We start from the raw sequence: 27,588 nt of genomic DNA, 5'->3' as shown, positions 1-27,588 counted from the left end.
TCATGAATATTTATCAACGAGGCTTTGCTCGGCTCCGCCTCACCTGGACCACAGATCCTCGGCTGGAATTTGCTCACTGCCTAACGTCTCCCGCTGAGGCTCGTCCAGGAATATTCATGAGGAAAAGAGCGGAGAGGTGTATTTTTCACCTGTGTCCAACAGCGTTCCTTTTGACAACAAATTTAGATTTAGTTTTAGTCATAGTCTTCCGAAAAACGGCAGGTTTGGGAAATGTCCTGTTCTAGATCCATGGCCAGCCACAGGGCAAAACACAGGCTTTCTTGTGGCGAATGTGATGGGGACAGGAACAGCACAGCACTGACCCCAGGTCAGTTGGAAAGATACAGACATGGTGAGCCTCTATATTTTCAGATTGGATTCTCCGTTATATCGTTAAGATGCATCGTGCAGAATTCAGAAAATGTGCACAGCATTTCACACCATTTAATCGTTCAATCGTCTGTTGAAGATATTTCTGTCTTGCTTTTATTCACTGATGATAATTTTAGTACATTTCATCTTAGTTTTCATCACCAAAGGTGGGGTTTGATTCCATTCTCATTTTCATCATAGAAACAATGTTAACAAATATTTTTTGGAATAGTTTTCTTCAATGAAATGAACCTATCACGCCGCAAAAGGCAGGAAGCTTTAGAGCAGGAAGTCACCACGAAACCTCGCTTTGTCAACCGAATCGGCACAGCCACCCACCCACATGCTGCGGAGTTCACTTCTGCCACACTGAGAACAGGGAGCCCTGGCAAAACATCATCAGAAAGATCCGATTGACTGACCTGCGGCGGAATGTTGGCGCGAAGGGGCTCCGATCCTCTAATGTGTAAAAATGAAAGCTGGTGTCACCCAGAGACCCGGCGTTTCACACAGCACTTCCCCACACCCAAACCGCCCATTAACCGCTTTGTGCTCGCACACGGTTACAGACCCCTTCTCCCCTGCCGCATGACGCTGCTTTTTCCGGCTCTCTGAGCAGCAGCCAATGCAGAAGAGAGCAGATCAATTTCCTCAGGAGGCAAATAACTTTGAGACAACTGAGCATACCCACTGGAGTGCAAGCCAGACACACATACACACATACACATAGGCACATACGCACACATATAGACAAACACGCACACATAGGCACATACACACTCAGAGACACAGACTCACATGCACACGCAAATACACTTACACACAGACACACATACATACATATTCATGCACCTGCCGGACCACACATACACACCTATATCCACCACACCATGCACATGCAGTTATGTAGACAAGAGAAACAAAGAGCACACACATGCCAGTGTGCATGTAAACCACACCCAGACACACCAAAATAAAGCCAGTGCCCAGTGACCGTGAGCAGAATGCCAAGCATGAACAAATGACACATCTGAAATGAATAAACATGAATATACAGGCGAATGTGATGGAGACAGGCACAGCATAGCACTGACCTCAGGTTGGCTTTGACAGGGGCAGCGAAACACCGACCCCAGGTCATCTTGGACAGGGGATTAACCCTGGAATGTGATCCCATCAATGAAATGTGCAACCCGTATTGCGCCTTACTGCCGAGTGAGCAGGAGGTGACCAACAGCACACTAAACCCTTAGAGCCCTGTCCATCATAACTGGACCACAGGCAGCTGTCAACTAAAACTAACAGACAAACCAGATACTTTAAAGGCAGAAATCACCGATTCATACCCAGTTTATAACTGCCTGACCTACAATGACTCTATTAGTGTGAACATAAGTCCAGAATGAGGGGCCAGGTCAGTTTGGTCATAGAGGGAACAACCTCCATTCACAATGCTTTAAATGAGTGCTAAATGTGTTAGGACAGTAGCTGATCAGCACTACCGAAATGAACCTTGTGTTTGCATATGCTTGTTGTGTGTTCGGGAGTGTGTGGGGGGGGCATAGGCAAGTTATAAATAGCATAACAGTGAGGTAGGACAGCAAATTCCTTTCAACCGTTACATATATCTGAGTCGAAATGAATATGTCCACAGAAAGAGATATTATACCCAGATATCCCATAGCGCACTGTGGGACAATGGGTGCCTAAGTCATGACCTCAGATTATGTAAGATCACTTCCTAGGCAAATGCAGGACAGTCGCCTGTGACCTGACAGTTCAAATTAGTCCTTTGGATATTAGACCTTAGTCCTAAGACTCTCAGTGAACACAAAACCCTGCTTATCACACTAAGGTTAAAGCCTAATGGCCATGCAGTACAACACAGTACTAAAAGCTGACAATCATAGCTAACTACGTTTAATCTGATGCTTGGTTTAAATTCTGAGGTAATGATCCATCTGTGAACAAGCTGCCATGATTCCAGGTTGTTCAGGTGGAATCTAGGGTGTGAGGTGGCTATGAATTTGGCATTAGGTGAGTGTTAGGTAGCATCAAGTCTGGTGTTATGCAGGTCTGTGGTGGATGTGAGGTGGGTGTAAGCATGTGGTGGGCATGTGGTTAGTGTTAGGGGGGCAGTACATACATACGTGCAAATGTATAGAGAGTGAGGCGGGTGTTAGCTGGACATTAGGTAGGTGTTAGGATGGGGATAGCTTGTGGTGCGTGTTAAGATGGATGTGAGAGAGGGGATAGCTTGAGCTGGGTGTTGAGGTGGACGTCAGAGAGGGGTTAGCTTGAGCTGGGTGTTAAGGTGGACGTCAGAGAGGGGATAGCTTGAGGTGGGTGTTAAGGTTAAATTTTGGTAGGCATTAAGAAGGGGATAGCTTGAGGTACGTGTTTTGAGGTGAATTCCTTTTTTTGCACCTTACATCTATGACATGCATGGGTGGGAAGAAACACTTCACTAATGGACTATTCCGTTAAACGGTGCTTTTGAGAGCAGGCATGTGTTGGATGGTTCAGTGTGCCCCAGAAGTAGGCCTCCTCCATTGCTCTGGTGGGGGAGGGGGGGGATGATCGATCAGGGCCTTGGGAGCAGGGCAAGCCCGAGTTCTTCAAAAGTGAGGGGAAAAAATAACACAAGGCTATTAGGCTATTAATAGAACCTGGTGGTGTAGTAATCCGGATGGGAAGAGGGGGGAGGTGGAGCCACAGATACTCCATCTGAAATGTCCACATAACAGCAGCTTCTGAGATCACTGGATCGCCAACGCCGGCCTTCACACCGAGTTTCACTGACATCAATGTGAGAACAATGCAGGGGAAAAAAACACTTTCTAATCCTCAACCTACCTGTGGTTCAGGTCAACATTTGATCCTGCTGTCAATGTCAGCACAGCACTACAAGCCATTATTTTTCATGTTTTAAGTTAATCTTAATGTTCCTTAAGTTTAAATGGACCAACTGGCTAAATGAATCAGAAAAAGCAAAGCAATTATTGAAAATGAATTATAAGACCAGAAGCTCCCACATATATTCAATGCAAAACAACCAGGCAGGACATGTGAATACACACCTTCTCGCACACATACACACATGCATGCAGGAATGCGCGCGCGCACACACACACACTCATACAAAATCAAACCGTTTTATAACTCCAGCACACTTCTGTTTTAACAGCCAATGCCCTTCAACACCTCCGTTTTCTCTACTGTTTACAGTCTTTGTGCATAACTCTTCATCAGGGATTATGTCTGGCCTCCGTCAGCCGTTAATGAAGGCCTGCCTTGCCTGGGATAGCACACAGTAATTCTGGACCGTAAGTTTGTTTTTGGAACAGCGCAGAGATAACAGACTGCGTGTAATTCATTATTTCGGTACCAAAACTATTCCGTTTCTCGCAATCCCAATCACTCCCACATCACATTTTTCTTTTCAATCACAATCCCCTGTCAAGAATTTTTATATTCTTTTCAAAATCATCTCTTGTGCAGAGAAAAAGAAAGAAGAAAAATGTGCTGTGATGAAAGTCAAATATTACTTGGAAAGCACATGCTACTTTAGAGACAAATGAGCATTTCTGGGAGAGGGAAAAAAAACTGAAAATGTATAAGTTCTAGTGACATTCTGTAGTGTAAATATGGGAGCTAGCATAATTATGGAAATAGTAGATTCAGCACATTTCAATGTATTACGTTCAGCACAATTTTGCTTTCAATGCAAGGGAAATGGTCATAGGTTATTCTACTGTCATGAAACCAATTACCACAGCATTCTATTCTTTTCTATTGAAAACCAGACATATAATTTTACTGGCCACAGCACAAAGAATTCTTTCTATTTTACATTAATTCATAAGTCAGGGCCCGAAATATAAAATGCCACAATGTCAATTTTATAATGAAAAGTAGCACATTTCTGAAAAGTCACTTCAGTATTGTATTCACAATTAAGCTTCAAAACAAATTACTATGCTGCCAGAAGTTCTTTAAACACAAATAAGTCCACTAGCAGTACAATTATAAACCATAATAATCAAGCTATGCACATCAGTATACCCATGCTTTTATATAAAGCAGATTCATTTTAACTGTGTACAGGATAAATCGAAATAAAAACAAAAAAGTTGGAGATGAATGAAGGGGGTGGCAGCAGGACTGTACTGAGGTTCTTAATCTCTTACAGCCATTGTTTGGACAAATTAATCAATTACTAATTCATTATATGCTTTTTGTTAGAAGTCAAAAGATGAAAGTAAATGGGCAAAAGGAACCTTAAGCTGGCATTTTTCTTTGAGGAAAACACTGGTGAAACATGACCAAACTACATTCCGCTAAGTCAGAACCTCACAATATTTCATATTTTGGCAGCACTCAATGCCTGATAACAGGCCTTCCAAAGTACACAGGACAGAAGAACACTACAGCTCCACTCAGTAACTTTCATCCTATTTCTGTCTTTCCTCTCCAAGATACTGAAAAAAGTAGTCATCTCCCATTTGTTGCCTTTGCCTGAGCAATAATGGCGTCCTTGCAATGTTCCAATTTGGTTTCAGAGCTCTTCGTAGCAGGCTCTGCCCTCCTGAAGGCAGCAAATGATCTGCTGACGATCCGGGTGATTGTACCATTTTAGTCATTTTAGGTCAAAGCGTCGCATTCGACACTGTTGACCACAACATACTCATTGAGCATCTGGAGAATATGATCGACCTTCAGGGTACCGCATTAAAATGGTTTATTTCCTACCTTAAGCAAAGGATCGTTTCAGTGAACATCGAAAATCACTTCTCTGGCACCTTTGGAGTCCATCAAGGGCCCATTCTAAGGCCAATCCTTTTTTTCAATGCTTCTGCTACGGCACATCATCTGCAAGTAAATCACTTTTCATTGCTATGCGGATGATACCCAATTGGACCTCCCCTTGAAACCCAATGATCTGCACTCCCTGCAGAATCTAAACGATAGTTTGATGGAGATTCACAGTTCCATACACGTTTGATACCTGTCTGTAAGAACAGTAGCACTGAGTTATGAGCAGAGCACTACTTAAGCGTTATTGGTTCAAACACTGCAGGACATATCCGAGTACTAGAGCAAGGTATTTGTGCCCAGTTAAAGTAAATTAACTGTGAATAGTTTGCAGAAAGCACAGAGCAGAATGAAAGTCCTACACAAATGAATGCGGGCAGTAAGGTATGTTTTAGAATTGAGTCCAGGGCATTGTTGTTTAATACAGTACGTGGTACCAGGGTCTGACAGCTGATAAATTAACTGACGGCTTTAATCGATTGAGCCGCACGCAGTTTGTGTGTGAGGTATGGACTTGAGGAAGGGGGAATAAATTACAGGCCCTCTCCGGCTCCGTGCAGCGCGCGTGACCCAGAACACAAGCGGGACGTGCATGCCAAGCTGGCCCGCACACCTCTGACGGGAGGCCGATTCCAGGAGGTCCTCAATTAACCGGCAGAGCGAGAGCCACGGACTGACTCGCAGGAAGTCAATGCGCCGCCCGCCCGCCATTAATCACAGTGGCGCCATTAAAGGAAAACTATTCCCATTTAACTGCAGTGTACGAGCCCCCAACCCCCCCCCCCCCCAGGTATTACCCTACCTCCATGATTACAGCAGGGTGATCAATAAACAGAATCTCCCAACGACACAAAATTCCCCTGTTCACTTAAGGACGAAATCAAAGAGCACAAAATGACAACAAACATAAAAACTGGTAGCATTGTGCACACTGCCAATACGACAAGAAATGTAAAAATGATACAAACACACTTGAAGATGCTGAAATTGCAACAAAAAAAACCTATTTTGTAACCAGGCTTCTTCCTGCAGAGTGTTACTGTTAATTTAAACAGGCTGCCAGAGTTAACATTGCTCACTACGGAACAGAAATGTGTGTTTATTCCCATTAACTAGCATTATTTTTTTTCAGTGGCTACAAACAAGCCTTTATCTGGAATAAATACCTTCCGACAAGTGTAAGAAGCAAGTAAGTAAGAAAAGGAGTGTTCGGGCATGGGCATGTCTAAAAGGCCATGTACTGAGTCTTAAAGCCACTACACAACATGATGACAGCAACAGAAAAACCAGAATGGCTGATTATTGGGGACTAATGAAGCCCTTTTCAGCTTTTAGATGGGTAGCTGAGGACCACTGAAGGCATTGGTTTGCATTCCAAATGTTTCTAAACACTAACCAAGTGTGTTAACTTGGAAATAATTAGGTACATCGTAAATTAGATTTTATAAATTATAGTGAAGTGATGCACGTGGCACTTGCCAGACTGACTCCAGGTAAGATGAGTCAATGCAGTATTTTTTAGTCCATTTCCCAAACCGTGGGTTAATTTAAGAAAAAGCTAACTCTGCAAAATGCCACACCACTAGCTCAACATGTCGACCATCAATAAACATTCTGTTATGTATGCCCAAAGACATTACATACCATTCAATTTTTGGAATTTAGCAGACATTCTTCTCCAGAGCAATTTACAAAGCTTACACTATTTACATACAGTGCATTTATCCAGCTGGATATTTACAGGAGCAATCCAGGTTAAGTACTCTGCTCAAAGGTACAATCACTGTGCTGTACCTGGGAATGAAACCAACAACCTAGGAGAGGCACCATTATGCTGCACTGCTACGGTGCATACAAACACATATAAATGCTTTCTGACAGCTCTTGATGCATTGATACAAATTTTAAATATTAAGTTACCTAATGGCTTTGTTTCCTTGTTAGTTTGCAGAACTTGTCTCTATATTATTAACAATGTATGAAACAGCGTTCAACCTCTTTAAACATCGTCAAGTTTCAGTTTTTATAAAACTTTCAAAACTTGAAGACTTCTGAGAATTTTCAGGGAGCTTGGAAGGCTTGTCAAATATTCAGGTATGTATTCAACCAACACTTGTTTTTAACTTTGACTTAGAAGTAGTTTGGCAAGTTAGTTTTACTGACAGCAGATGGTAAGACGAAAAACCAAAGGGCCAAGCTGCAAGAAATATTTTGGAAACATTGGGTAGCACTGCTTTGGAACAGAGCTTGTTTAATTTGTGTGAGGTAAGATAGCCATCACTGTATGTTGTAACTTGGCCTCATTTCAATATCAATACTTTTAACACTATATATAAAATTTTCATTAATGACTTATAGACAGTGCTTTCTATGCATGAGTACAGTCGTTTTTGTGCCGTCTTCACTGTGGGTGTGTATGATAGGACATACCCCCTCTATTCCATGATCCAGTGACATTGGGAAGAGTAATTTTTTACATGATATTAACAATAACCATGCGCACTTTATCAAATTCTGCTGTATCAGAGGTTGTCATAATGAGACTCCAGTGTATGGTGCGGCACCCTCCTTTCATGCGAAGTTCGAGCAGAGCTAGTTGGCATTATAAATGGTTGCCAGAGACGGCAATGTTTATCTGTCTGATTTGGCTCCATCCCCCAACGTCGCTCAGAGGAGTGAGCTCAGCTGTGTATGTGAAACACTAGACCCTGAAGCTGCTCTCCACATTTCCGCCTATTAGCGCTGCCTAGGCTACCAGATCTAAAACAATGTAATAACACAGAAGGGAATGAAATAAAAATGCTCCCCTTTCATGGCTTTTATAAGCTCATATTCAAGATTCAGAAAGCGGCATACCCAATGGTCACCTTCACTCTGAAGATTATCCACAATAAATGGAAAAGTGGCATGCTCATTTTTCATTGTAACAAGCTGAACTCAAGTAATCGGAATAAACCTCTTCCTTGTTCACTGAAGGGAAAGCTCTGCTAAATGGCAGCTGAGCTCAGATTTAAAGAGCTCACACTCGACTCCCAGCAGCCAAGAAGCCCTGGAGACCCGAAGCCCAAGAGGCATCCAGAGGTTCCCGCAGCCTGCCTACATCACACCAGAGGCAATCAGCACGCTGCCCCAGCTGTAGGCTGCATGCAGGCGTGTGTCCTGCACACAGAATGGAGCTGTGACCCGAGAATGACTGCAGCATGGAGATCTGACCTGAGAATAACTGCAGCATGGAGCTCTGACCCGGGAATGACTGCAGCATGGAGCTCTGACCCGAGAATGTCTGCAGCATGGAGATCTGACCCAAGGCTAAAGCCACACTATATGCGGTGACGGCCGCCTGTGGCCGCGTCGCGTCCCCACAGTCGGCTGTTTGTGGGCGTGTCACCTATATTTGACAGACAGTTGTGTTCGTTAAATGTTGACCGGGTTTAATATTGTGTTTCATATTCATTGTCCTGTCTGAATAAAAATCATTTTTGCAGTAACCTAGATCTGAAAGATGTTAGTCAGCTGCCTAGCTAGGCTGTTTAATGTCTGGCTAGTGAGTAACAACCAACAACAAAAACATTGTCTGGCTAATTAGCCAGATAATGCCTTCAAAGTTATATCTGGTTAGCTAGCTAGGTGGCTGGTAGAAACGAACAACTAGCAACTCATACATTATGAAGATTTTTTTTTTGTTTGTTACTGTTTGTTGTTACTCACTATGGCTAGACATTAGACAGCCTAGCTAGACAGCTTATTAACATTTTTCAGAGCTAGGTTACTGCAAAAATTAATTTTATTCAGACTGGACAGTGATAGTAGCTAACGGCGATAACTAAATTGCAGAGCCACCGATAATTTCAGAGACTTTTCTCCACGCTACTTCCTCTTATCAATGTCTCTGTAGGAGATTTTATTAAGTTGGGAAGCCTGATACGGAAATTACGAGTTAGGTCCTCCATTGTGGAACAATAGCATGTGGAACTAAAATTAGAAAAAAAAATAGGGACAATTTACTTGACGGATCATTAGATCAAATCAGATTGGTTACCGCGACGCGGCGAGGGGGTCAAAGTTGAATTTTTGCCATCTCCCCGCGGCTCGCCGCCTCTCGCCACACCGCCGGCCATCCCAACATGCCTTGCGGGGTCTGGCCGCCTCCCCTCATTCAAAATGAATGGAGGCGGCGCCGCCGCGCGGCGGGGCCGCGTATAGTGTGGCTTCACCGCAAGAATGACTGCAGCATGGAGATCTGACCCCAGAATGTCTGCAGCATGGAGATCTGACCTGAGAATGTCTGCAGCATGGAGATCTGACCTGAGAATGTCTGCAGCATGGAGATCTGACCCCAGAATGTCTGCAGCATGGAGATCTGACCTGAGAATGTCTGCAGCATGGAGATCTGACCTGAGAATGTCTGCAGCATGGAGCTCTGACCCGAGAATGACCGCAGCATGGAGATCTGACCCCAGAATGTCTGCAGCATGGAGATCTGACCTGAGAATGTCTGCAGCATGGAGATCTGACCTGAGAATGTCTGCAGCATGGAGATCTGACCTGAGAATGTCTTCAGCATGGAGCTCTGACCCGAGAATGTCTGCAGCATGGAGATCTGACCTGAGAATGTCTGCAGCATGGAGATCTGACCTGAGAATGTCTGCAGCATGGAGATCTGACCTGAGAATGTCTGCAGCATGGAGCTCTGACCCCAGAATGACTGCAGCATGGAGATCTGACCCCAGAATGACTGCAGCATGGAGATCTGACCCCAGAATGACTGCAGCATGGAGATCTGACCCCAGAATGACCGCAGCATGGAGCTCTGACCCCAGAATGACTGCCCTGGACTCTGAGCTCTGACTGCAGGTCACATGTCCGACTGCAGGGTGCTCACAGCATGTTGCATGCATCTGTGACTGCAGGACAGACTGATCCCAGCTGTAACTGGGGCTGCTACAACAGACCCAACTGGCTGCACCTCTCCCATGATACTGGAAAGAGAGGGCGAGCAATAGTGAAAGGAGGCAGAATAGTGAAACACAGGAGGAAGTGGAGGAGCAGAAACAAAGAGCCACCCTAAACCAAAGGCACGTGCCCAACCTCCTCTCCCGCAGCGCACTCACCACAGTCTCGCCATCGATCCCCGCCTCCCTCTCACATACGCACGCTTTTTTCTAGAAGACGGTGAAAAAAATACCGCTCACCTTTTTGTCGTCTTTGTAGGCAGCCGGGGCGGCGGCGTCCTTGGCGTGGCCGTCGCTTGCGGTCCCGCTGTGTCCGGGCGACCCGTCCGGCGGCTCGGCCTGCGCGGGGCGGGGGAGGGGCTCCGCCGTCGCCGTCGGCGATGGCTCTGCGGCTCCTGGCGGCTCCAGCTCCATCTTCCCCTGCACTGCCGACGACGGTGCGACGGCCAGACCGGGGAACAGACAGCACCGCGAGTGAGCACCGCGAGGGAGCCCCACGACTGAGCCCCGCTCACATTCTATGTGCATGAGCACAGGAGACTCAGACCAGAATGCTAAAGCAATGCAAGGCCATTTATGCTCACAAATGCACACACGCATACACATCTTCCTACAGATATATTTCGATGCTGCATTGCTCTATACATCATAACCTTTTACATTTCTGCTAATGATTCCTTAGAAAAAAAGAATCAAACAAAACATATTCAGTAGTTAACATTTCCTCAACATGGTCTTCGCACAGTGTAGCTGATTAATATGCTTTGAATCAAAATTATTTTTATTGCTCTGACTACAAGTCATCAGATTAAAAATTTTTTCCAGTATAAACAAGGTCAACAAGGTCCATCTGATAAGGTGCACAAAATCACCACGCTCAAAGCTTCTGATGCCAAAACACAATGGAAGTACCTCTACCCCACTCTGGAATCCTGAACAAACGACACCAGCCAATCAAAAGAGCACTGTGTCATGTGAATACCCTCTTGACTGTTTGAACTCACTTTAAACTCTCTAGGGCATTCTCTCCAGTTCTCTTTTTTCCTCCCCTATGGGAACTTGAACATTCCAGAATGATCATTTTGTATTATCAAAAACAAGAATGCAATGCTTGATATTAATGAAGAACAGGGTCAGTTGCTCTGAAAAGCATGTTATATTTGGCTGCAAGTGTTGTTTTGGTTTTGCTTTCATAATTTTCTTTTCCTTCCTCTTTCTGAAATTCAAAAATGTCATTTCATTACAAAAAAGAAAACAGGAATACATAGATATTAACAAAAAAAAACTCACACTCAGCCCCTTTGCCAGCACAAGCAGATTCCTCTGCATGCTGCTATAACCCTGACATAGTCCATAGGAAAATAACACCCCCCCCACCCTGCCCAGGATACCACATGCTGTACTATCTTGTCTAAAATTGTTGCAATAAGGAAATGACCCATAACCATCATTCAAATCCACTCGTCAAAAGGCATGAGGTACTTTAAAACACAAGGCCCGCATTCTCAATTGGGAATCTGGTACAGAGATGGACACTGAAATAAATGACATCAAACGTCATTTACGGATGGTACAATTTAAATCTACACAATTTATGTTTGCAGAGTACTACACATTGCTGAAATAACAAGTGCCTTGGCCAGGATTTGAACCCGTCACATTCTAGATAAAACCCTATCTGCAATGCACTACTACCCATCCCTCCATTTTCTATACCACTTGCTCCTGGTCAGGGATTGGGGGGGCTGCAGCCTATACCAGTACACATTGGGTGAAGGGCAGGAATACACCCTGGACAGTTTGCCAATCCATCACAGGGCCCACACACTATTCCCTGACACATTCATACACCAAAGCTAATTAACCGAATGTTCATGTGTTTGGACTGTGGCAGACAAACACAGGGAGAACATGCAAACTGCACACAGAAAGGCCCTCAGCTGGGATTCAAACTTGAGTCCTTCCTGCTGTGAGGTAATAGCATGACTCTGTACCGACACAGAGAGGCTGCGGAGACCTGTACAAACCGCTGCTGGAATGTCTCCCTCCAAGGGGTGCAGATGTACTGCAATGGCACAGTCATTTGGCTGGGGAATGATCATCACAATGTGTGCTGGAAAGCACAAGAGTGGGCTCGGCAGTTCTCATTTTCTACTTCGAAGAGAGACGTATGGCACAATTCTGGCACTGGGCCCACAACCGAGGAAACAGCCAAAAAACACTTCCTATGAACTAACCATCAGTCCCCAACGTGTGCTCTATGGTTTAAGCTATATCCAGTGATGAGCACTGTCAAGCATTTGCAGCAGGTGTAGCTCAGCTAGTTCGCTAGTAAGTACAGTGAAGTGCAGTAAAGTGAAGGCCTTGTAGCTGGTTACCATGACAATACTGGAGACAACCCTCAGGTTCAAATTAGCAACGTTACACCTAGCCAAGGGCAATTTCACCATTAGCTGGCTGGTAGCACGTCCGTCTTTAGGGCCTTTAGGCGGGTGTGGGATGCAAGTTCAAATCCCACCTCAGGTGAGTGTTTCTCACTCACTGCACATTTGTGTACTTAACTGTTTTACTAGTGCAATGGCTGTGTTTGCTCAGCCTGGCACTAAACTAAAAGTGCCCACTCTGTTCGGTGTTTGTATATTGCCTTGGTTATATACACGTTGTGTTGTTGGTCAGAAAAGGCCTAGGATGGCTCCTTGAAAAAAAGCAAAATATAGTTTTCTGGTAAAACACGCATCAACCGATCCCTACAAATGGGTCATTATCCCCACACGGTGCCTCAAGCACTTGAGAAAATCTCTAGATTTTAGGACTAAATTTACATTCCCTTTCATTTTTATCACAGATAGTTGACATTGGACTTGTGGAAAAATGTGTTGGTCAAGCTCAGCCATGAAATAATTGCAGGCACGTTTTCACTAAATGAACCATGAGATACTGGATCTCCAATCTGTGAGGGCCATATACATATCTGACTAAAAATATTTTCATTGGTTTACTAGTTTTACCATTTCAAAATATATCGTGTCCCTTTCCTGATGATATGCATTTATTACTATCAAATTATAAACAAATATTAGATTTTGTGTAAAATCTATGCTTTTCTGAAAAAAACATGCTCAATATGCTCCTTATTTTCTAAATAAAAATGATAAAGATATTCAGTTTAACTTTTTAAGTATATATTGATGGTCCCCACCAAATGTAACATGGTACAAAAATGTTATGTGAGACAATATGATTCAATAATGATGAAAAATACCAAGACGACAGGGTGGACAGCTATTTCAGGACAGATTTTCAATGAAACAGACAATGACAAGACATTTACATTATAAAAGACAAATAAATTAAAAAATTTTATACTAAATAGGCATTTGCACAGATCATTTACTGAGTACTTGAGGCTCTGGAATCGGGCATTATTATAATTTTTTTTATATCATACGATTATAATTATGAAATTTAATGTCCACCCTGTCAGGTAGATGCTCACCCTGTTGTCATATATACAAGACAGGGTTTACATTTTGAGCTAAAGTTAGCAACTGAACTCCAAGTGACTGTGACAAAGCTAGCATAATGGTCAATATCTAGAGCGGATGACAGGGTCTACAGCGACTTTGAAGGACACACACAAAATCTTTGATTTTATTATAAAAATTAAATATACACGAACAAAACAATTTTTTGAGAAATTACATAAAATTAAGAAAATTTGAATTTTTATTTTATTTACTTTATTGATTTGTTCGCTTTTTGCTCTCCTAAAGTGAGTGAAGAGCAAAGGGTACATGGTAAAATCGCTTGCATCCAAAGAAAGGACATGAATTCAGTTTATCAGGAGGTGCATGTCTTCAGGGTTTTATGATCGTAAAAGCTCACTTATTAATAAGGGACACTTTGATATTGCCCTGCTCTACTTTACATGAAATCAGAATGGTCTATATTGAGGGTACGAAAAGCACCCTATGGTGATACTGACCCACATGTGAACAGCTGTCTTTCATATTCTTTCAGACCACTACAGGAACATGTGGGCCTGCTGCAGGCCCATCACACGGAGCACGCTCACTGAGTGCAGGCTGGCATGCACACGGGACAGGCCTGTGGCCACTGCTCCGGTGTCCTTGAACAACACGCTCGACCAGAATCACTTTGGCCAATATCCAGCCCTATGAACAGTCTCAGTGACTGTCTCCAGTGCCTTTCAGTCAATTACAGTGCCAAATGGGCCAATCTATTTCTTCACACGGTATGTGAAATAAGCCAAAACTCCCTGTGGAGAATGCAGCTGCACCCATAGTGACAGAAGGGAGGTGGTGACATTGAGGGATGTAACTGTCCAAATATACGCATTATGAGTTGCTCTGAATAAGAGCAGCTGCTGAACAAATAGCAGGCTGAATGGGGCAGTGTTAACCTGCGCTGTGTACATCCCACTCCTAATATGACAGTGACTGTGAGTGTCTGTCCAGGAAAAGAAAAATGAAAATACACATTATACACAATATATGACATGTGTTTTGGGCATTCCTGTCCTCTCACGTACAAGAGCCCCTTCTGAAGAGCTTCCAGTAAATCCCCTGACCAGAGTTTGTGAATGAAACCACTCTGGCCAGGTGAGCGTAGGTAAGAGCCATTTTTTACATTCCACTGAGAAGCAGCTGAAATAGTATCATCATATTGTACAGAATCCTGCTGCCCCAGCACCAGCACACTGCGGCGTACACCAAACATATTCCAGGCACTCACAATGATCAAAATTACATACATTTACATTACGTAAATTCCTCCAACAGCACACCCCCCATACTTGTAGCAGGTTTGCATCCTTCCAAAAATAAAATGCTTGACCCCAGAAGATTCAGTGCCCTGTAATCTCCTACTATTCTCATCCAAGTTTTTAATAGCCATCAGTACTCTGTAATACATAATACATTACGCAGAGTGCACAGTGTGTTTGAACGGACCGGAATAACTATCTGTAATGTAAAACACAGCCACACAGTATGCTGTCTCCACTTTATAATGCTCAAATGGCTCATTTTCATAAGGCTAGCTTCACTGGCTAGAACCAGTTCTTTCAATTGTGCATTTTTCATTTGAAGATGCAAAACTCCAGTGTTTCTATTATTCCTGTGACTTTCTGAAATAGGCTTAGTATACATCCGTGCTGGATTTCGCCTCATTATATTGCGGCAATCTTACATTGGACATAAGAACTCCTCAACACCGTCCTGCTATGTAAGACAATATGCTAAAAATCCTTATATGAGCCGCAGAACATTAGAGCCAGCCAAAAATAGTCGCTGTCAGATAAGCTTCCAGCTCACGATGTACACAGACACCATGGAACGGCTGTCAGAGAGAAGAAAGCACCGGCACACTCAAATAGTGTTCATCGAAAGCAATTTTTATAGACAGCACTGAAAAAACTCAGAAAATGGTGCACAGTGTACGCGAAGCTGTTTTTAAAAGCAGAACAGACTAGCAGTCACAACACAGAAGTTCCTACCAATGAGAACCCTGATTTCAGCAAGGAAACCATGAAATTGAGAGATGTGGAGAAATAGTGGCAGACACATCAAGAAAGAGAAAAGGGCATTTTTAGACCATAGCTTTCTTTCTTGAGATCTACAGTACCTTTCATCAAAACTAGGCAAATTCTGCAGCTCCATTTCTCTGTACGTTATTTCCAAATGTAGACAGACATACTTCCAATAACAGCAAACCCACACCACTTCAGCTACATATATCTGCAGGGAGCCAGGGCATGAAATGTGAGGGGTGTGTGTAACATTAACAGTTTTCATTCATTTTCCTTAACAAGGACAAAAATTATCTGAATAAACCATTGAAGCACAGTTCTTGGAGACAACCTACTAAGGTATGAATGTGTTCCAGATCTCCCTTATGCTACCTCTGAATGAGGCATGGAAATCTCCTATCAAATGTGCATTTCGCCAGAGACGGTTCTCCTTAGACTACGAAAAAAATCTCTAGTGGCCTTTCTCCAAATGTAGATTCCACAACAGATGTTTTCCCATAGTCTGAAGATACCTGGAAGTAAGACTGAAGGTGTTACTTGTGTTTCTGACTGACAGGTTTGGGACACTTTAATTTTATTGCTAAGTTGTGATGATGGGTAAAAGTGCTAGTCTCATATTCAGGTCAAAATAGCAGAAAATGTGACCGGAAGATATGACTTAAATACATCTTTAAGCATATGCAAATTAATATAACACCACTCTGACCAGTTTTATCTATACTGATGTCTGAACAGCAATACCTCAAAGCCATTCTACACAATTTAATTGGTCTTCACCAATCAATAAAAAGCTAATTATGCATACTACCATAGCTAGCAATTTTATTTATATATTTTAACAAAAAGATGTCAAATATTTGATCCATTAGATACAAGGGAACAATTGATTGTAATGTTAACACAGGCTTAGTATAAAGAAAATGGGTTAGTTGTTGAAAGACCAAGGTAAAAGTACAAACTTTGACTGCAATAGTGAGTGTATGAGCAACAGGTAATTTGAAGAGAAGAAAAATACTACAAATAAAAACAAGGCTTGTTATAGAATGTTCCAAGCAGCACTCAATTTCATATTATTTGCTTCACAAAACCCACATAATCAGAAATATCATGGTTAAGGCAGACAACTAGGTATTTCAACAGCATCCTGAATAGCAACTGTCCCAAAAAGGGCTTGAAAACCATTACCTTAGCCAGCGTTTTTTTTTTTTTTTTGGGAGTTCTTGATCCGATACAGCATTATTGTAAAATCAAGAGGACTTGCTATAGTTTTGGCGGAAATTTAATGTGGTTATTATGCATTTAATCCAAAATAAGCACACAAAAAGTAAGAGCCCGTTTAATTTACCAAACACGAAAATAACCCTATGAACTCTTCCTTTAAGCCCAATTGGCAACGCGTTCAAATTACTTAAACTGTGACAACTGAAAGTCATCGTTAAACACCTGTGGACAAATACATGCAAGCTACTGTGCTAATGCAAAGTGTTCTGTAAAGAATGCTGGCCTTTAACCCGGCTAAAGCTGCAGTGTTTACTCCCACACCACGTTGAGGAATTGTATGGCCGTGCAGAGCCAGGCATATACCGTTTCCACATACGAACTGTTAAAAATATCACCAATATTTTGGAGACAGGTACAAGTAGTAATCTCCTTTCCTAATGCAATAAACAAGTACAACGCACCATCATTCCTGCCCCGGATAAAAAATAATTAAATGCGGCCATTCCGAAGTTTTGGAAGGTATACATTGCGTCTCAGTAGATAATGGCTGATTGATACAATGGCACACTGGAACCAATTAATGGGAACCACGTGAAATTAATACTTCAGCTGGTATCCCTAGTCACCCTCACCCCCGCCCCAAAAAAGCCATACACCCACACACACAAAGTTATGCAACATTTTATATAAATTTCATTCGTTCACAATTGTTACAAAATGCAACTATGCCGCGAATAACTGCTCGCCAACTGCCTACGATAGCTACAAATCCTTTGCAGATCAAATTGGAATGTAACAATAGTTCCCTTACCGACGTTCTAAAATAAAGCAATGGCTACATTAGCTAGTTAGCAGGCTCAGTTCTAAAAGAGGGTTCTTCCAGTAAAATTAACCCGACACTTTAGTAACACTGGCGGATAGCTCCAGTATCGATATCTAGCTGGCCATCGAGACAAATTATTCATAACAGCAGCTGTTTCTGCTGCGGCCAGAGGCGTTTATTAAATAATTAACTGAAATTGCAATGGAAAACATGATTGTATGTGTAACTGTAACTATGCTTAGGGTATTCTTCATAATCTCAAAGATAATACAAATGATAATTTAGCTAAATGACTATACAAAAACGTACGAAAAATCTGCCGCGTAGCTTTCCGCCGTATTGAAACAAGTATAGGAAATAACGGTAAAGGTGTACCTTGCACTTCAGCGTTCCAGTTTACGTTACAGTCTGTTACATAGTCAATGAAGAGGACAGTGTGGTGGTAGTTACATACTAGCTAATCATCCATCGGTTTGAAGTGCATAGCCACGATGCAATACCCAAAAATGGTTCTGAACTAAAAAATACAACAAAAACCAGGGAAAGACTAACGTAGCTTACTTGCAATATAGTTATCCTTCAAAACTCGGTCCACTAGGGCTTGCTAGTGGTGCCGCGGCTGACGAAACCACAAGGCGCTCCACACAAATTCTGGCTACGTCACAGGAAGGCGTGGCTTTGGGCGCCCACCCATCCTCCTCTCTAGCGCTATGAAAGCAAAAGCTCACAGCCCAAATATCAATTCAGGTGGAGCCGGGGGAGGGGCTACTGTTGCTTGAAAGGTGACACGAGGTAATCACATCAGTGCTTGTAAAGGAAAAAGCTTAGCTGTGTGTAATACATGCCTTGTGCCATTTAAAATATATTGCACATACTTATACACCCGTATAACGTTTTAAGAATTGTTTAATGTAATGTCGTTTTACTCCATATTTTCAAGTTATAGGATGGTTAATTCCGCGTGGTATTTATACATACAATAAAATAGGTCATTTTCGCAATAAAAATACAATTACAATTTATTTCTACAAAGCGTATACAAGTGATTTCCCCTGCCATTTCTGAAGTCTCGTAGGATCAGCTGACACATTCACTTCAGTTTAGTTTGCACTGGCATCTTCTAGCGAAAGGCAACTAATAAATTCGTACATACATACAGAAAATCACATGGTTAAGCCATTTATGAAGGGATCAAGAAATAAATGTAAAAACAAACAATTTAAAATTAATTAAAGTTTTTTTTTTAATCCATAGATTATAGCCTCTAGGAATTGTTTTTTGTTTTTGTCATTAAAAGGTGCAATCACATTTAAAAGCTTTGTCAATTCTGCCTCTTTTACAAAGAATGGACATCCCATCAAAACCACTTTTGGGGACTCGTTTTTGAAGTCATTAAGCCAGTAAGTGACACCGCAAACCTTTTTGGAAACAATCCTGATATCCGCTTGCTCTTTGGCTAGCTATTCAAAGCCAGTCAACCCAAACTGCAAAGTCAATTTGAACCAACGTAGGCCTCCTGAATTCCATGAGCTCACAGAGAACATGAGGTAGTGTGATGTTGTAAATCTGTGGCTGTGACAAGACCATTAAAATTAAGGAAGCAGCAAAAGTGCGCAATGTTTGTATACTCTACCCAGATAAACTGCCTAGTCAGGGGTTCCCACTCTTTTCAAGACATTGATCGCGGGCCGTGGACAGGCTGGGGGGAGGTGAGGCTGTAGACTTTAACCTTTAAAGTTGTTAGCTTTTAACATCACATTCAAATATTTTACGTGACAACTGTTTTCCAGCACATTTTGTCAATTAGCAATTTTCTCATTTTCCAAGACTAGAAAACTACAACAAAACATTGCAGGTATTGCAGGACACTTGGGAACCCTGCAGGTAAAGGTACTTAAGCTTCTGCTGCATTGTAAGTCACTCAGGATAGAAGCGTTATTATTATTACTATTATTACAGAGAATGAGAATTGAAGTGGTCGTGTAAAAGCATTTTAATTGTTACAACTGTTGGAGAACACGGGGGGAGTTTACACATAAATATTTAACAGTACAACCATGCAAATGTAACTTACAATTGTATGGTATCACAAAACCGATTGAACTGTAAACATAAGCCAATTATTTCTGACAAGTAGCCATGACAACTGAACTTCCAGACACAGTGTTAAGTCTGTCACAGCAGTTTCCTTGTTTGTTTCCATAACACAGCTTTTAGCCTAATGCGTACATTGCCTTGTGGTATGTATCTGTCTACTAAAGCCAACAGCCCAAAACAGCATTGCTTGTGTCAGGTGTGAATAACTAGCTCCAGTTATCAGGTTTGGATTTCAAACTGAACTGAGTTTGTTCCTCATACTGCTATTTTGACAGGCAGGCTTTTTACAGCCTGATTTCCAACAAATAAAATAACTGTGTAGCTGATATAACTGCTGAGTTAACATGTTCTGCAAGCAACACCCACTCCAAGTGGTGGACAGAATGAAGAAAGGGCATGCATTCCTGTGCTTCCAAAACCTAAATCTTGGGTACATGTACGTTTAAAAGGCTACACTTCTGTACAACTTTTTAGCCATTCACCACTCTGTCCTTCATTTGCTTTGCTCCACGACAGGGCCTGTCGCGTCCTTCATTATCTCCTCAGAGCTCCTCCCACTTCTAAACACGATGCCGTTGATGATGAGCATATTTCCTACTTCTACCACATTGTCCTCCTCAATCCACTCACGGTCTCCCGCCTAAAGATTAATACACAGAAATAATGTATATGCACCGGCACGTACATGTAATCTCTGCTTAAAACCTTCAATACCCCTTATTAAAGTCTGCAGGTTCTACAAACATTGTGGGTAAAAACCACACAGTGAATACATGCTTTATTTTTTTCTTTGTATGGAAAAACTGTAAGCTGTCTAAGTTGTCCTGTGTAACAGCATCTGCTAATCATGTATGATTTATGAAGGGTGTGTGTACATAAACTGCAGTTAGCCCCTAAACGTGGTTTCGCTCTGGTAGCCTAAAAGTGTTTTAACACATGCAGTTGTCAGTTTGATTGGTGTGTAGGTCTATGAGAGGGTTTTACCCTGCTTTTCATTTTCATAAACATCAGCACATCATACAAACTACCAGAAGGTATCATACAACAAGCTGATAAACTGCATTGTGCCACCTGTCTTCATCACTCCCGTTCTTGGGCAAAAATTAAAGCCTCATAAAAAGAATAAAAACTCACCCTTAATTAAGCTTAAAGATGTGTAAAAATTAGAAGCAAAACAACATAGAACACATCATTTATCATTTCAGTTAATGTGATTATCACCGTCATTCTTTGTGAATGGAACCAAAAAGTTGACTTCCTAAACTTTTCTGGAAGCATTTTCTAAAACGGTTCACAGTATCTCCACCCATATACAAGAATGTCAAAAGACTGATATTTTTCTGGAATATTTTATAATATAATGGAATAAATGAATAATAATAATAAAAAAAATAATCAGTCAACAAACTGATGAATGAAATACCGTGTGAGACCTCCTCCTGCCCTTGCGGATGCTCTGGGTGGAAGTGCATACTGAGGTACACTGCTCAATCTTCTTCTCAATATCATGCATTAAACTTTCAGCCTGATCGAGCACTACACTGACAAAAAAGAACATTAATGCTCACGCACATCACACAATAAACAATATATATGTCTACACAGACAGGTGGCAAATTAAAGGAAAAACCAAAGTGTCTTAGTAAGGTGTTGAGCCAGCATGAGGCACCAGAACAGCTACAGTGCACCTTGGCATAAATTCTACAAGTCTCTGGAACTCTACTGAAAGGATGGAACACCATTCTTCCAAAACATATTCCCTCATTTGGTGTTTTGATGATGGTGGTGGAGAGCGCTGTTTAACATGTCGATCCAAAATCTCCCATAGGTGTTAAATTTGGTTGAGGTCTTTCCCATAGATCTAAATTCAGATGTCACTTTAGTCACTGTTCCCATTGAAACACCAGCCAGTTGAGCAGTCTTTGTGACTGAAACTCCAGCCACCCGTGCCCCATGAACCCTGTTTCAAAGTCAGTTAGATCTTTTCCTCTTGCCTTCTTGATCCAAAATCCAGGTCAACTGGGCCAGCTCTGCAGTCTCATACATGCCACAGAGCATGATAGAACTTTAATTGATTCATTATAATGCAGTACACCTGTATGGAATCACCTGCATTTGTTATGTTCCTCCACTCATTTATACAGGTTTTTCCTTTAATTTGTCACCCAACTGTATGTATTCATTCACATGTACATATATTCATACTCATGCACACATATGCACATACACATAGAAAGCAAAAAAGAAGATTTTTAAAAGTATCTTAGGAACAGGTTCATAGTTGCCTCTTTCAAATGATTTCTTGGCTTGGATATATAATGGTTAATCCATTTACTCCCACACATGTGCAACATGTGAACATATAGTAATGTAATATACCTCTTGTGCTTTCCTTTATTATTCCAGCCTTCTGGGTAAAGCCGAGCTATTGCAATTAATCTCTAATCATTTCCATATTCCAGACACAGCAAAACATAAAATGTTTTAAGGCCACTCAAAGATTAATTAGACTCTCAAATCTGAATTTAATAAAAACATTACATCTGCCTGGTTGTTTAAATATTACTACTTGGACAAAGGGGCTAATCAAATTCAAACAAATATGCTATGACTATTTGAATAGACTGCAGCTACAGTGGGCTGTGGAGGAAGAGCATGTGACAGACTCACATTCATGTGGCTTATACAGGCACAGCTGCAGCCTCTCCTCACATGTGACATTCTCCATCTTAGCCGCCTCCTCTAATGCCACTCCGTATGACTTCTTTAGAGAGACTGTCACATGTTTAGGCTGGAGGACAAAAGACCCACAATCAATTTTCACCTGTTTTCCACCTCAATACCTGAAAAATATTTTTTTTCAACTTGCAGAAAATCCTTCTTATGTCAGCAACAGAATGGGTGGTTACATTTGCCAGACAAATTTTCATCTCTTGTTCATATCCAGAGAACTAGAGGGACCTTCCAAAATGTTCTATGACTTATATGGCTTTTCTCCACACAGGTTTTTAAAGGGAGAGCAGTGCAATCACGCACTCACGCACACGGGCACGAGTACTCACACACACAGAAGAGCACGAGCACTCACAGGCACACAAGCATGCACACACACACATACACAAGCACTCACACACACAAACACACGCACACACACACACATCATTCACCTCTGCATCTGCAGCCTGGTAGTGCTGGACTCTCCCTGCAGATGCCCAGAGGCGTGAGTGGGGACTCCCGAGGAACTCCACGTGGTACTTCACCACGTCCCCATCGCTGTCCTCCTGCACATACTCCGCACACACAGGATCTGGGCTCAGGACTGCTGGCCACCTGAGCAACAAGTTATCAGGACAGTCACCCACCTAAGCAGCCACAGAGGTACTTTCCAAGACAACCAGCCACCAGAACTGAGACCAAGTTCCTCGTACACATAACATACAGTAGCCAGGCTTGACCATATAGAGTTTAAAGTCTTTACATCATTCTGGATAAGGGTCCTTCTAAACAAATAGACGCTAGAAAAATAGTCAATGGACTCAGCTGCCATGATTTTGTGCCTGCCATGTCCTTTAAGCCTAACCAGTTTAATATAGGGCAGGTTTACCTATAAAACCAACTAGAATCTATCAAAACAGCATTGAATCTGATGAAAAGTGCCTTGTTGCTCTTAGCAACAGCCTAGAAATGGCATATCTGTGAAAACTTGCTGTGTGGTTAATAGCAAAGATAGTCCACTGTCAGAACATTCTATGTACAGTCACTAGCACAGTGAACTATGTGAAGACATGCTGTCTTACAATGAATAGCAAACATAAAAGTGTGATTACATACTATGTCTGGTGGACAGCAAAGATAGACAGATGTCCTTTGTTTTTCTGTGTACAGGACTGTCAGAACAGCCTGTACAGTGCTCAATCAGAAACTTACAAAAGAGTTTTAAAAAAACCAGCAACGATACACTAAAAAGACACACTTAGAGTAAGCAAACTATGTGCAAATGCAATACATATTTTTCAAGCACAATTTAAGTCAGAAATCAAGCTCCTTGATTGATGCATTCAATTATTCTGTTGTCAGAGTTTGATTAGTTAATGAATCCATCAATCCTTTATTAGAAGGACGCATATTTAATATATGAAACCCCATCAATCTTGAATGATACAGCTGAGTGAACACAGCTCAGGGTTAAGACAGAGATGAAAAATAAGCAAACATAACAATTCACTCTTGAAGGTTGTTGCTTTATACTCATAAAATCTTAGAATACAACATCCTACTTACAGGACTGAAATATCTAAGAACATTGTTCTGAGAATATAAACATGTCAAATAAAATGTCCAAATATCTTTCTTTTTAGTAGCATTTCAGTAATAATTATTTATTTTAACAAAACTGCCATGTTCTCAATTTGATGAAATGCCTTTGAATTATGTGACAATACCAGTGACTTAATAGCTGTGCAATGCTGTAGCCTAATTCCCTGCGTCCCCTTACCATGGCCACCTGCCAGCCTTCACCGTTACTAAGCTTCCAACAGGAAGCTTAGAGTAAATGAACTTCAGTCCAAACTGCTGAAGCTGGGAGGGTTTCGGAAGAGGACCCTGGGGCACCGAGCACTGGCCGTAGGATGGATCCTGGTTCATGTGGCAGTACCAGGGCCGGTCCGGGTCGAACCCCTCACAGTCTCCTCTCGGGATCAGCCTCCACTTCAAACAGGCCGGAGACTCACACTGCACCCAGGTCTTATCCAAATAGTAAGACGTCTGGTCCTCTGCAGCAGTTACGTTTTCCAGATCCATTCTTTCCACGTGAGGGTCTGAACCGGAGGATCACAGGCCTGTTAGCAAGACACACTGAAAACACAATCTACAGTATCATCTGAAATAGAAAACGTTTCACTCCAATGCACTCCAACTGCTTTCTGACATATTAAATACCATTTCATGCTCAATTCCTGGGACTACAGCAAAGCCAAAGATCCCCTGCAGTGCACTCTCTGCCCGTATTCAGAGATCCAAGTGATCACACTAGAAAGTGTGCATTACCCCACCATCTCTCCAGTATTAAGCCAAAGTACATTCATTCAGTATCAGTGTTAAGATTACATATGAAAGCGTGTAGTGGAATTTTCTGTTAATACCACGCCCTCTGCTTCAGTGAGTGCAGTACAAACAAATGAAAAAGTGGAGATGGATGTCTCCTGTCCTTTTCATTTGTAATTAATCCAAACAATCGGTCGCTATCCAAACTATAATTAAGTCTTACAACAGCTGAGCCTGTAAGAACATAAATATACCCTATAGGAATGCAACTATTGACTCAAAATCCTTTCAAAATGCAATTCTTCAATAAGGAAAACACAAGTAAACCTAAATGACTAAGTAGCCTAAGCAGTTTCATAGCCTGACAAATCAGAATTCATTAGCAATTTTCAATACGTGAGGTCACAGGGCTTTTGGCCAATAATCGACTAGTCAAATCACGGCCTAAATTATCAAACAGATGAAAGCACATAAGCAAGTAACTCATTTCAGAATATATACGCATTTAGGAAATGTTTATTATTAATGATGAATGAATGACCTTATACATTTTATATAATTCATTCATAATTTTATTTATTTAATTGTCAATTTATTTGTTTAATTTAGTCACATTTGGTTTTCCATACTTGTTGGCCCCGAGATAAAATTTCAATTCTTGAACCGTGATCTACAGATTCTCGCACATATTTAGCAGGCTGAAGATTCTCCACAAGGGGGAGCTATTAGCACTAAAGTAACAGTTCTTTAAAACTCAGATGGATTTAAATAAGTAGAATATCATTTTATTTTGAAGAATCTTTGGGGATACAAATCATTTTGACACCTATGTTTCTGAGGAATTACTTCATAAAAATAATAAAACTAGTATTGCGTTATAAAAACAAGTTTTTGAGAATAATTGTACTTCGATATAGTAGTCTATAAAGTTTTCCATAAGACTGAGCATTAAATATAGCTCACATTATCTATGTCTATCTAATAAAGCTGTTTTTCCTCATCTTCATATCTACATCAAAGGTCTCAATAATTTTCGACCTCAATGTACATACAGGCCAATTCAGCAAATGCAGACCTCCTATAGAGGACCTCTTACGAGGCAATCAATCAATCAATCAATCAATCAATCAATCAATCAATCAATAAATAAATAAATAATCGAAAACTGTTAACTACAGTAGTAGGCCTACAATAGTAATTAAAGTAATCCTACCAACTGTGGAAAACGTTCGGTACAGCTACATGCACTATGTTTAGGCTACCATAATTTGAACCACAGGAAACCTCGCATGCAACTATGTGTAAAGACGTCCAGGTCTTTAATTCACATAATTATCAATTCTTCGGAAATGTTAGTATTTAGAAATATATACAGGGCGTGGAATATCCAGTAAACTTTTTCGGTGTAACAAATGTTAGTTTTCAAAATAAATTTTGCTAGCTACATGTGATATCGATAAAACTGAGACACGGAATCAGAAATACCTATCGATAGCTATCCGAAAAACCTAGCTAATAACTGTTGTTAAGCAAACTAGAAAAACTGTTTTGCTAGTTCACTAATATTTGAAAAATGTGTTAGAAACATTTTGGAACTCAAACTTTAGCTAGCTAGCTAAGTCTGTAGGCTATTTCATATTTCAGAATAAATAGCTACAGTGAGTTAGCTACGTAGGTGGCTAGCCTGAAGACAGTAGGCTACCTGTCGGAAATTAGAGAATGTTAAATTGAATTTTAGGCACCGTAACGTTACATGGTCATGTACCTGGAAAATGCTACTCAGGTAAATTGTGCTTTGTTGTATACCGAATAACAGATCTATAAGCACATACTTGTTGTAAGTACAAAAATTAACGATTTCTTTAAATTCACGTTAGCTTCGTACTTACTGATGTGGAAAGTGGCGAACCACAGTCCTTACATAATTTTGTGCGGCGAACCAACTGTAAGCAGGGCCTTCGCTTGAGTTGGTGTGTCATGTGATTTATTCGCGCCAAAATAACAGTTTGTATTTGGCTACAGTTGAACTCCATCATAAATTTTGTATTCATATTGTAACGATATTGTATCATTCAGTCCAGCAGGTGACACATGCTACCTTTAAGAGGTACCTGTCTATAGAGTAACAATTACAATGCATGTGTTGTATTATGTCGTTTATATTTAAATGTGGAAATTGAACAAAGTTCCTCAGAAAACATTTTGGTTCCATCCTTAGAAAAAAGCATTTAACATATCTAGTTAAAAAAGGAGATCATACCTGCCCATACTAACTTTGAAAAAGGCCACTGATTGCAGCTCAGACCCTTGCTTGGATCTATTGAGCTACCTGCACCTCTGGAATGTGGAGTGTCTCCTGCAGAGGTCCTCGTGCAACACATTGCCATGCCATTCATGCCAGATATAAAGGAAAACAGAACTTACACAGAAATGTGCACAGCTCAAGTGGGAACAGAAAAGGAACCGCAATAGGGCGTCCAAGAGCCTGAAACCTCTCTCAGAATGTGATGTGGTCAGAATTGAGGAGCCCACTGCATGGAACAAGACAGTAGTTGTCCTGTAAGCTCAAGGTAATTTACCATTACAACTGAAGAAGGACAGATACTCAAGAGAAACCGCAGGAGTCTACGTAGGACTCAAGTGACTTTTCTGGAACAGTCAGAAGTGCACCCTCCTGTTGTGTACCCTCCAGGCATGCACCCGGTTGAGTCTCC

At 41.5% G+C, this 27,588-nt stretch overlaps 2 protein-coding genes across 6 annotated transcripts in view; both read right to left on the bottom strand.

Annotated features, from left to right (window-relative positions):
- The window catches only part of rbms3 (RNA binding motif, single stranded interacting protein), a 296,845-nt gene extending 278,421 nt beyond the window's left edge, over window positions 1-18,424 (bottom strand). For 3 of the 5 annotated variants that reach the window (XM_064343645.1, XM_064343656.1, XM_064343667.1), the window contains exons 1-2: window positions 18,296-18,424; window positions 10,380-10,564 (exon numbers count right to left, since the gene is read on the bottom strand). In XM_064343645.1, the coding sequence (XP_064199715.1) occupies window positions 10,380-10,564; window position 18,296 (186 nt within the window). In that variant the 5' untranslated portion in view covers window positions 18,297-18,424. Of the gene's footprint in view, window positions 1-10,379; window positions 10,565-17,372; window positions 17,508-18,109 lie in introns of those variants that run through there. The other 2 variants (XM_064343679.1, XM_064343689.1) reach the window with 2 other exon arrangements.
- A 1,231-nt stretch (window positions 18,425-19,655) lies between these two features.
- On the bottom strand, window positions 19,656-26,862 carry LOC135259353 (zinc finger CW-type PWWP domain protein 2 homolog). The gene is made up of 6 exons (XM_064343630.1): window positions 26,764-26,862; window positions 24,327-24,648; window positions 22,999-23,161; window positions 22,502-22,622; window positions 21,255-21,367; window positions 19,656-20,471 (listed from the first exon to the last, which is right to left on the bottom strand). Exons 2-6 carry the CDS (start codon window positions 24,629-24,631, stop codon window positions 20,325-20,327), a joined length of 849 nt encoding a protein of 282 aa, XP_064199700.1. The 5' UTR covers window positions 24,632-24,648; window positions 26,764-26,862; the 3' UTR covers window positions 19,656-20,324.
- Window positions 26,863-27,588: the final 726 nt, after the last annotated feature.

The sequence above is a fragment of the Anguilla rostrata genome, chromosome 1 (assembly GCF_018555375.3).
Source record: "Anguilla rostrata isolate EN2019 chromosome 1, ASM1855537v3, whole genome shotgun sequence".
NCBI classification, from domain to species: domain Eukaryota; kingdom Metazoa; phylum Chordata; class Actinopteri; order Anguilliformes; family Anguillidae; genus Anguilla; species Anguilla rostrata.
Note: the sequence above shows the minus strand (reverse complement) of the source record. Positions and strands in the feature narration are given on the sequence as shown.